At 33.8% G+C, this 12,048-nt stretch overlaps 1 protein-coding gene across 2 annotated transcripts in view; it reads right to left on the bottom strand.

Moving 5' to 3' along the window:
* Nucleotides 1–443: 443 nt before the first annotated feature.
* The window catches only part of HMGN5 (high mobility group nucleosome binding domain 5), a 56,174-nt gene continuing 44,569 nt past the window's right edge, over nucleotides 444–12,048 (bottom strand). The window contains exons 3-8 of one of the 2 annotated variants that reach the window (XM_081276845.1): nucleotides 8,680–8,805; nucleotides 6,906–6,935; nucleotides 6,333–6,362; nucleotides 6,005–6,058; nucleotides 4,065–4,199; nucleotides 444–3,130 (exon numbers count right to left, since the gene is read on the bottom strand). In XM_081276845.1, the coding sequence (XP_081132971.1) occupies nucleotides 2,336–3,130; nucleotides 4,065–4,199; nucleotides 6,005–6,058; nucleotides 6,333–6,362; nucleotides 6,906–6,935; nucleotides 8,680–8,694 (1,059 nt within the window). In that variant the 5' untranslated portion in view covers nucleotides 8,695–8,805 and the 3' untranslated portion in view covers nucleotides 444–2,335. Of the gene's footprint in view, nucleotides 3,131–4,064; nucleotides 4,200–6,004; nucleotides 6,059–6,332; nucleotides 6,363–6,905; nucleotides 6,936–8,679; nucleotides 8,816–12,048 lie in introns of both variants that reach the window. The other variant, XM_081276844.1, reaches the window with a different exon arrangement.

The raw sequence follows: 12,048 nt of genomic DNA on the forward strand, positions 1-12,048 counted from the left end.
CAGAGGCTTATGCTTTGAAAACTGGGCTTCCTGAATTTTGTGTAGCTTCTTTTGTATTCTTATTATTTGTGAAGTCTTGTAAAATCCAGGGCAGTTAGGCAAAAAATAGGAAGGAAGAAGTAAATCACTGCAAATGACACAATTTTATAACAAAAACTGTGAAGAATCCAAAAATGTCTAGTAGAGCTAAACAAATTAGTTCAGCGCATTTTGATAATACAAGTTAAATGTACAAAATCAGTTATACTTCTATACATCAGCAAAAAACAATATGAAACAGAAGTCAATTTATCATCCCATTTATAGGATGTAAAGAATAAAATATTGAGAAATAAATTTAACCAAGGAAGTGATGTAAGATTTATATAGTGAAAACAACAACATAAGTGCTAAGAGAAATTAAAGAGAAACTAAATAAATGGAAAGACACCTTGTGTTTATGGAATGAAAAACTTATTAATTTTAATCTGGTAATATTATCCAACTTGATATGCATGTATATTTACTGAAATCTTTATGAAAACTCTTGACTACATTTGTTTACAGAAATGGACAAACTGGTCCTAAAATTCATATGCAATTGCAAGGAACTATGAATGATCAAGAACAAATTTGGAGTACTGATACTTTTAGATGTTAAAGCTTACAATGCTATGGTAATCAAACGTGTGATAATAACATAAAGGTAGAGATCAATGATACAGAATTGAGAATCAAAGACATAAATCCATATATCTGTTATATATTGCTTTCCATACAGTTGCTGTGATCAATAAAGTGAAAACCACAGAGTATGGAAAATTTTCACAAATAATCTGACAATGGACTTATATAAAAATTAGAGAAATTCCTTAAAAGTTAATGCTAAAATGAAAACTCAACAAATAAATGAACAAATAATTTGAATAGCAAACAAGCCACATGAGGAGATGAAAACATCACTAGAGAAAAACAAATCAAAATCACATGAGTTTTATCTTCCCAAATCATCCTAAAGAGATGGCTATGATAAATGACAGAGAATAACAATTGTTGGCAAATATGTGGAGAAATTTTTACCTTCATACATTGATGATGGGGATATAAAATGTTGAAAGCACTTTGAAAACAGTCTGAAGGTTTTCTAAAAGTTAGACAATTATTATAAGACCTAGTGGTTTTACTGTTAAATATATACTCAGAAGAAATGAAAACATGCATCTGCATTAAAACTTGTACATGAATATTCATAGCAGCATTGTTGATGACTGACAAAATGTGGAGATAATCCTAATGTCCATTAAAAAACAAAATGTCTTATTTTGATGAAATGGAATATTATTCAGCCATAAAAGTTAATGAAGTAATGATGCATGTTATGATATAGATGAACCTAAAAACATTGTGCTAAGTTAATGAAGCCAAACACAAAATGGCATATGCATATTGCATGATTCCATTTACATGAAGTGTCCATAGTTGGCAAAAATTTCATAGAAGAAACCATTACCTGGGGCTGGAGAATGGCATGTGGGTTAGAAGGAAATTGGGGAAGACTGCTAAGTGGTACTTTTTATTTGGGTGGTTAAAAATGCAATGGAATTACATAGTGTGATTATGATTATCCAACATTATGAACATACTTAATATTTGAATTGTACACTTTAAATGATTAAAACTGAGTTTTATATTAATGGTAGTTCAGTGGAAAAAGTTTTACTGCTTTCATGAATATCACAATAGAAAAAATAAAGTATTATAACATTTCACTAACAACAGTTTTGGAGATATAACAAACCATGATCATCTCTGAAATCTTTTTATTTAGATAAATCCAGTAAAATTTTGTGCACACACATGTACTTAAAACTGCCCTTCTGAAGTAAACATTTATATTTCTTTGAAAATGTGATTACAGTTTTATTTATACTTTTCCCAAGCTACTAATAAAATTATCTTTGGGAAACATAACTAAGCATTACATGAAAATAGTTCACATTTTTATAAAAGCCACCTAAAGAACCATAAGAATGTTGGATGAAACTCCTTTTGGAATTTTTCTACTTTGTGAAATTATCATATGTAGGAATAAAATTCAATTCAAAGATTTTAACACATAATTTACACAAAACAAATAGTGTATTTTTATACATTCCCCTACTATAATCATGAAATTTATAGATGAAGTTTTCATGTTAGGCATTTTGTAACTACTAATCAGTATGAAGACGTTCTGAAATTAAATGGTGCTAAAGAAAAGCAGTGTTTATAAAATATCTGATAAAAATATTTATCTCTATTATCATTACAACACAAAGGTACATGTTAACAAATTATGAAAGTATATAGGGCAGTGTTAAACAGTACTCAGAGACTCCTCTTTTTTTCCTTCTTTGTTTTCAGCTTCTTTTCCAACTTCAGCCTTGTTTTCCTTTTCCTTTTCATCTCCTCCATTTTTCCCATCCCCTTTTCCATTTTCTTCTTTTCCTTCTTCTTCCTCTTTTCCTTCTTCTTTTCCTACTTTTTCCTCTTTTCCTTCTTTTTCCTCTTTTCCTTCGCCTTCTTTTTCTTCTTCTTTTGCTTCTTCTTCTTTTCCTCCTTCCTCATCTTTTCCATCTTCTTCACTGTCCTTTCCATTTTCTTCCTCATTTTTACCTTCATCTTCATTTCTATCTTCCTCCTCTTCTTCATCTTCTTTGCCTTTTCCATCTTCCTCCTCTGTTTCATCTTTCTCTTTATCATCTTTTTCTTGTCTATCTTCTTCCTTTTCACCATCTTCATCATCTTTTCCATCTCCTTTCTCTTTTCTGTCTTCCCCCTCTCTATCATCTCCTTTGCTTATTCCATCTTTGTCCTCCTTTCCATCTTCTTTTTTCCCTTTTCCTTCTTCACTCTCTTGTTCTTTTTGGTCTTCCTTTGTTCCATCTTCTCCTTTCTCATTTGTATCTTTGTCCTCATTTCTATCTTGTTCTTTCTCTTTTTCACCTTGGTCTTCTTTTCCATCTTCTCCTTTTTCTTCTTTATTTTGATCTTCATCTTTTGGATCTTTTTCATCTTTTTTTCCTTCTCCTGCCACTGTTTCTTTCTCTTCTTCGTCTTCTTTGATATTTTCTTCTTTTATTTCGCCAAGGTCTTTTGCAGGAACTGGTACCTAAGTTTGTAGTGAAGAAAAAAAAATAGTATTTTGGAACTGTTTCTCCCACCTACTTAAATCAGATTGTATCTATTTCATGGAATAACTAATACTTATTTTACAACAAAGTAATTCACCTATAGAAAATCACAACATAAGCAAATATTCTAAGAAATAAAATTAAAGCCACACAAACACCCACAAATAAAAATCTGCAACAGTAAATTTGGGAAGGCTTATTCATATAAATATTTCTCATTACAAATATGAAGAACAAAATAAACACAGGATTACAGAGTCATTCTGTGTTAGTAATTCTCACTGAGTAGCATGCATGTAAACAAAATATAGTCCTTGGGAAAATGATACATTTTGTTTGTATAAAGAGGAAATTTGTGCTTTTTAAAAATAAAGATTATTGCAAAATCCTATACATTTACAGAAGATACTCCACATATATGTTTGTTTTGTAGATTTGATCATTATATCCCATTTTCAGTATTTTACTACAATATCTGAAAATGAATGATGCATTAAATATGCAAAAAACCTATTAAAACACTTATATAATGTCTTAATTTGCAATCTATAGGGAAAATAAAGGGAATTTACAGGAAGGGGATTTTTTTGGAAAGGAATTTACATATAGTCCATATGCTGACAAAAGCAAGAGAGGATTGGCCTGCATTTAATAAGAGGGTCATTATATTAGTACCAAGTCATGATCACTAGCATTTTCCAAGTAATACCAATACTAGGCCACTTCTCCCATTGCCAGTACCTTTAAATTCTCATATTTAAAATTATCATTTCTCCTTAGTTACTATTAATTGTAGAATCATTATTCATTCGATGTTTTTAAACTTTTAATATAAAAGGCAAATAATATTTCTTTCCATTGCATCCATTTTCAAGCTTTCAAGTGGATAAATTTGTTAACATTGTAAGATACCTCTATAATTTTGGCTTCTCCATTTTCAGCATTTTCATTTTTCTTTTCTTCAACAACTTCATCTTGTTTGTCTTCAACAACTGCTTTGGCATTTGTATCTGTGTTTTTTCCCATCATATCATTTTCGGTAATTTTCTGTGCAATGACACAAAAAGAATAAAAATAAATAAATACATAATTTAATCAGAATGTTGATTAATTGGTCAAATTTCCTTCATCAGCTGTAGTGGTAATTTAGGGAAAATCTTTAAAATGCTACATATAAGCCCAATGTCAACGAAATTAATATAACACACTTTGTTTTATTGAAAACGTAAAGTAGCATATATTTTTAAAATGACTTAAATCAGTAATGCTTTATCAAGAATGTTCTATGCCTGGCTATATAAGTAGTAGAAAGACCACTGGGTTAAAGGGCCAGAACACCTGTGCTTGAATTGTAGATATGTCACTTATGTGATGTGACCTTGAACAAAAGCATACATCACTTTGAGGTTGTTTTATCATTTGTACAAAGAGCAATACCACCCAAGTCATAGTTACCTTATAAGAGGCAAATATAAAATTACTTTAGAAATTGTAAATTACAATATAGATATGCTATTGTTTTTTAACAAGTGAGAAACTAAAAGCTAAGAAAGGTAAATAATTTTAATATCTATAATTTTATAGTATATCATTTAATCTAGCATTATTTTCTCCCCCTCCCCCCTCCTCCTCTCCCCCCTCCTCCTCCTCCTCCCCCTCCTCCTCCTCCTCTTCCTCCTCCTCCTCCTCCTTCTTCTTCTTCTTCTTCTTCTTCTTCTTCTTCTCTCTCTCTCTCTCTCTCTCTCTCTCTCTCTCTCTCTGTAATGCTGAAGATCAAACCTAGGGCCTTGTTTGTGCTAGGCAAGTGCTCAAACACTGAACTATACCTCCAGCCCAATCTCCTCTTTTTAAAAGAAAATAAAATGTATTTACTGTTTTAATAAGTTATAAATTGAGTAGTTAACTTTATAAAATAGTGAGCTTGAAAAGTATAATGGAGAAAAATTAAGAACAAATTCTTAATACATGTTTTTATTATCACATTTTGTAATTATGTGTGTATTTATTTGTATATCCTAAGAATTCAAAGTAGAACTTGTAGAAGAACAATTCTATAACTATTGTATCAATATACAAATTAACTGTGATTAATATCATTAAAAGGCATAGACACTATAAAATAAAAATAAACACTTTTCTGTTGTCACTGATATGAATAAATCAATTATTACTTAATAAAACTTTACTATCCCTAGTTTTAGCAATACCTTCCAATCAAAGATTTCATAGCACTTTATAAACATGACAACAATGTGCGATGTCTTCAACTATAACATGATAGGATTAGACGATTTCTAATGTTCCTCAAATTTCTATGACTTTAGTAATTTAACAAATCCTTAAAATAGGTGTGAAGCAATTAAAAGTGAATTTAATATTGAGGTTATTGCTCTCTCTACATGACTTTAGCCACAACATCTCAGCATAGAAATCTATATAAAATCAATTATGTCCACTGAAAAATTATGTGTATGAAAATATTTTATAACCTGTATATATTATCAAATGCTAATTACTACTATTTTTACAAATCACTAGTTTGGTTACTGCAATTTACACCCTTTGTTCTCCTAGGAATTTGGTATTGTGACTAGAAAACCTCAAAGGCATACACATTTAATGAATCTATTTAACTAAAATTTTGTCCTTACCCAATAAAAATACTAAAACCTGGTGGATCATTATGAAACAGGAAAAAAATTCCCCACCTAAATATTTTATATGTACTACATAGTAAAATATATTGTTAATTGAACAAAATGCAAAAAGCAAAATAATCAGATATATGCATTTTCATAAGTTATTTCTTAAGAAAAGCAATATTCTTTCAACATTTGAAGTTGAATATTTACCCTTGAAGTTGATGATCTTTTGGATTTCAACTCTGGTATAATGGGCACAGGCATCTGCATTTAAAAAAATAAGTCATGTAAAAAGAGGGAAAAATGAAGAAATTATACTGAAGAAAGGACCTTAAAAATCAAATCCTGCCTCTGAATTAAAATAAATGTGTATGATACAAATTGAGTATTAGGGGAAAAAGTGTAGTTCCTAAGTGTGAAATTTTTTTCTTAAAACTTCAAAACTCATCTTACATCAAATATAATATTATTCAGAATTCCCTAAATTTTAAAATTAGTTTTCACAATACATGGGCTGCTTTTTCAAAGAACTACTTACAGCAGACAATCTGGCTGATCTTCTCTTTGGCTATAAGTGAAAAAAAAATAACAGTTAAGAGAATTATTATTACACAAAACTAGAATTATTTTTATTGTAGTGACAGTATTTGATGAAAAACTACATAAATATTGTCATTAAAGAGGCAATTGTGAAATTGGTTAGAATATAAATGTAGAAATTTAAGGTTTCATTTTTCCCTTTCTCTAGACCCTCCATAGGCTAAGGGGAAAAATCCCAAATTAAGCTTCACTTCCTAAGATAAAGGACCATGATGATTAGTAACAAAGGTCATATTTAAAAATGAAAATGTAGTCCCTTCTTTCTAACTGACAAAGCATTTCTTATTTCTTAAGATGTTCTTTTCCAATCTTAACAGGCACACAGTCCTAGATTTCAAGAAGCTTGGAGTTTTTATTATTGTATTTATGAAAGATCTCACTGGCATATCATATTGATACTCATATGGTACAAATATACCAACCAGCATGTATGTTTAGATCCTTATTCTACCTCAAGTCTATAGAATAAGTGTATTTTTTTCAGGCAGATTCTAAAATTAAAGACACTCACCTCTTGCTTCACATCACTTTGACCTGCAGCCTATACAGAGAACAATATTACACAGAAATAAGGTTATCAATGTAAGCATATAAATAAAAAATACTACCTATGGATTATAGTTGCAATATACCACTTATGATGTTTTCCTGGGTTCCCTTTCAAGTAGCCATGTGATGTTTCCTAGGAACTATATTCTACATACTGCTGTCTACCAAAGTGCACGCACGCACAGATTCATGAGCATACTGAAGACATACGTTTACACAACTGATAGTCAATGCCATCTTCTTGTGTAAACAGTATCTAAAAAACAAACCATTTTCTTTTTGAAATTAACCTGCAGTACAGTCTTAAAGCCAAAATAAGGGTGGGGGAGGGAAAAATGAAGGTGCCGTTTCATGCAACATCTCAGTCTGTTTTGTATGTGCTGTGCAAATATATGTACCTATTGGACCCTCTCTAATGATTCTGGACTTATTCTCTTCAAGTTTTGCATACAAGAACTACAACCCCCACAATGCTTTAGAGAGCAAACCTCTTTGTTAACAACGTTAATGCTTTACTCTGGAAATCCAGCCACGGATTTAAAAACTTCCCGCCACTACCTGCTCCAAGGTTGCTGTCAGCTCTCTGAAATAGCAAGACTCATTTCACAAGCCTAGAAAAGCATAGCGGCAGAACAGCGGGAATATGAGGAAGGGGGATGGTGATTAGAAACGATTGCTTTCCATATCTGAATATCCCTTCAGCCTAGGAGTTACCAAGCTATTGCATGATTCATGCAGCCCTAGAGCACTGGGGAATTTCAGCCTTATTCTTAGGCTCTAGGAGCAGGGAAGGTGGGCAGATTAATAGGACTAATATAAAAACAATCATAATGTCTTATATTAGGACTGTGTTTTATGGCTTTATCAAACAACGAAATAGCATTCCATTTCCCTTAGAAGATACTGATGAAAAATAAACAAGGAAAAAATAAAACCAAGCGTGTACTTATTTCCCTTCTGAAAGGAGCCAGGAATTTTGAAGTGAGCTTTGGCAGAAGATCTGAACAATTCAGATCAACTCTGTATGTCTAAAGTGAACAAATGCCATTCTTCCCCAACATAGGCAATAGTTTATCAGCCACGGCTCTCTTATCACCTTTTCACCTTTAGCTAGAGATCTTGCAGTGTGCCAGATCTCCCAGCCCTGAAGTTTCTAATTACATCTGTGAATCTCTCCCTTTGCTAGGATAGTTTGAAGTCTGCGCCGCCTAATGGCACAGAGTTACCATTGCACAGCCATCTGGCATGACAAGAAGTGGAGGAGGGAAGAGAAAAAAAAAGGGGGGGAAAAGAAAACGGAAAGAACAAAGGCAAATATAAGAGAAAGCTGTAGTTTTCCTTTCCCCAAAGGTGATCGTGCCCCAAGAAAACCCGGAGGCAGAGTAGGAAACTGTTCCCTGGAAGTGTGGTTGGGAGAAGTGTTCTCCAATAGGGTAAGCGAAGGGAGGGGGGTGGGGTAGGAAGCGACAGCACAGCGCTAAGGCTGTTTGTAATTCAGCATGGAGACACCTCTCTAGCGATTCTTCTCCTTAAACAAAACACGCCAAAAGTGAACTACCAGTTGCATGCGAGATCATCTTAAACCTTACACCGACAGCTCTTTGCCCTTCCCTCCCTGTCCTTTCAGTACATCATAAAATCAAACTAGGAGCTGAAATGCTTTTTAAAAATTATCTGCCTTAGGAAATTTGTATTACACCAGTTAATCTCCCCTTCGGTCTTCCCATTTCACTTACCTTTCTTTTGGGCATTGTTGCAGCTCTCTATAGAAGATCTTAATAGCAGAAAAGAAGCCTAGACTAGAGCACTCTCTGACCGCTGGGACAGCAACTGAGTTTTCAATGAACTAATTGCCGCACGACCTGTACTCGCCTCAAAAAAAAAGAAAAAAGAAAAAAAGAAAAAAAAAAAAAGCTCTCGTTATTGGCAACCTTAAACACACCAAGACGCAACCAAACTACGTGAATGGTTAGAAGAAATGTGAGCCAGGTTGGAGTGACAGGCTGTCAAGCCAATAAGAGGAGGTGGCCAGTGGGAGGCGTGGCCCGCGGACTTTCCCGAAGCCCTTCTATGCTGCTGGCTGACTGCGGGTGGGGTGGAGGAGCACGCGGACTTCGTAGGCGCGTAGCGCTCGGACATGACCTGAAGGAAAACCAGAGTTGTCTTCATTTCTTTTCTTTTATGCTGTAATGACAAACAAATGCCCCAACTGTTGCTTTCTCTAGTTTCCAAAAAACCCGCCGTTCCCATTGCACAGGAGAAAAATTGCTCTTGAGACCTGGTTGAGTTTGAGGCACAGTTTTCCTTACACATTAGCAAGAAGTTGGAGATGAAATGACAGCACTCATTCAGAGAGTGAAAAAGCGTGGGAATCTTTATTTAACTGCAGGAACTTCCCACCAAAGAAGCATAAGGGTCCTGGCATGAGGTGGGTGGGTGCCCAAATGGCATGCCTCCCACAGGCGGAGAGTATAAACAAAACTGGGAACTGGACGAGAGAAAGGCTCTGGGGGCGGGGATACCCGTTAAACTACCGCTATCCCATTTGGAGTGAATCCACTAAGAATTCAATGTAACCCTGAAGGAAATTTATAATAGCATAATATAGCAGAGGAAAAACACTGGTGGAATGGATTTTTAATCCTAAAGTAGATTTAGTGAAGGTACTCAGGAAGGTGCCTTGCACATTTAGGACTCACAGTTTGGATTACCATAAGGCCATGGAGGCACTCACCACGGCCACAAAATTTAAGGTTGTGGCAAAAACTCAGGAGATTAGGTTGAGGTGAGTTATGCAGGTGCAGAATAAGATTCTATCTTTATTTAAATTTTTGATATTTTGTTCATCAGATTTTTTGCACTAAATCTGATCTTTTAAATATTGCATTAAAATATTTGTCAGGACTATAGTTGTAGCTCAGTGGTAGAATGCTTGCCTAGCATGTGTGAGGCAGTGGGTTCAGTCCTCAGCACCACATAAATAAATAAATAAACAGGTATTGTTTCATCTACAACTAAAAAATTTTAAAGAAAAAGAAAATTACCAACATGTTATTTTTTAAAATATCATTTGTTTTCAATATTGAATTTTGGGGTAACCCCTTAAAGTTTTTGCCCAAGGAGAGTTCTCCCTAGCTTGACGCAAGTCCCAATCTAGTTTAGGGAACGTTTTTTGTAAGAGATACTTCTAGCTTCCTTCCAGTATCACTTCCTGAGACCTAAAGGTTTTTGGTCTCTGTGTGGAGATTACATAAAGTACTTGGTACCAGTAATGGTTAAAAGGGGTGGGGGGACTCAGATCCTTGCAGCCCTTTTTCAGTTTGCCTTGCTTTGGTTGTTGTTAAGAGATAATTATGTTAGAAAGTGCCCCAACAATACTTCACATTCCTAATCTGGAAGTTTAATAGGGAGGAAAAGTTAATCTTTTAAACAGTTACTTTAAGGAAGAATTACATTTGTGTTCATGTGGATTAAAAATTGTAATTATCATTTTAAAAGATGAATACCATATCTGCTACAGAATGCCCAAAACCCATCCCTTCAAAATAAAATGAAGCCTCAAGAGAAGACCACATCATTTTGGGGTTTGCCCCTTCTTTTCCAACAGCTACAGTGTAGCATTAAACAAATAAGTTAAAATAAGACTGATCTCAGCTCAGTTTCCTTCCCACAACACATATTGTATTCTTGTTTAAGTAAATAAATCAGAAAGACATTTAATAGCTTCCTTTGCTCCACAGTTATTGGGACTATTCCTTCATGGTCTGATACTTCTTTTTAAATTCTTATTTTTTAATTTGCTTTTTTAAATTTTTGTGGTGCTGGGAATCAGTCAGCATCTTGAGCATGCTAAGTACTTTACCACTGAGCCACATTCCCAACCCTCTGATGCCTCTTTTTACCCTTATGGTGAAAGTATTTTGGGGTGAACACAGATATGTTTCAATCATTTTACTGTCCCAGAGTTAGAAGGTAAGAATAAAAAATGGACTCAATATAATGATTGCTCCATAAGAATAAGGAGAAAAATGAAGGGGATAAAAATGTGTCAGTGGAATGCATTCATTCAACAAAATTTTATTTAGCATTATTTTGTGAGTCGGGTTTTGCTTTTGTAGACTAGCTTATGAAAATGCAAAATCATGTGGTATGCAAAAATTGTATTATGCAGTTTCTGCCCTTGAGGAATTTTATAATTCTGTAGGATTCAGTAAACAAAAGCATACATATTTACAACTTTAGGTTATTTGTATCATTTGAGTGGTGCAATCTGAACTCAATAATAGAACAGGAGGGAAGGATCTTCTAGAACTGAGATAATTAGAGAGGGCTTTTGATGAGGTGGTATTTCACTTGGCTCTGAACTATTGGGTAGACTGTTATAATATAGCAAATACAGAGGCAGGGAAAGTTTGTACTTGCTCAAAGAACAGAATGCCTAGTCCCAGTAGATTGAAACAAATGATCATGATGAGCTTTGGGAGGTAAATCTTGGATGGAAGGCAAAGCATGCAGAAAAGTGAGCTCTAAAATTCCTCTTAAGTTTGTCAAAACTTTTCTTTTTTGTCAGTTTTCCTCCTTTCAGTCTTATCTGTTGCAATTGTGATTTATGTCTTCTAAAACTGCAAACATAGTCATGTATGCATAAGAAAAATTTGAAGTGTGAAGCATTTGTCTGTTTCTTGACTCCCATTCCCCATTCACCCTGTTCTTTTTAAGCAGTTTTTAGGGTGGTCCTTTGTAGCAGCCAATTTGATTTAAGCTCTTTGCCTTTGCTTTATTGTCACTGCAATTCTATTTTCTTATATCTTCACTTATCAGATGTCTATCCCAGTGTTCATACCCAATCCAAATATCACCTCTTTGACAAAAGCCTTCATTTCAGCCCTATAAGATCTTTTCCTCCTGTTACAGTGTAGAATTTAGATTGTACCACTTATATGACAAAGGCAAGCTTGATTTTTTTAATGTATTTCCTCAAACATTTGGTCCTACTTCTTCACATCAGTTCAAACTTCTCTATACTACTTTTTCTTGCCTAAATATTTTTAAGCATATGACACTACATATCTCCTGTAGAATTTACTATCTATACAAATTATTTT

This window comes from Spermophilus citellus (assembly GCF_964194105.1).
Source record: "Spermophilus citellus genome assembly, chromosome: X".
Lineage (NCBI taxonomy): Eukaryota > Metazoa > Chordata > Mammalia > Rodentia > Sciuridae > Spermophilus > Spermophilus citellus.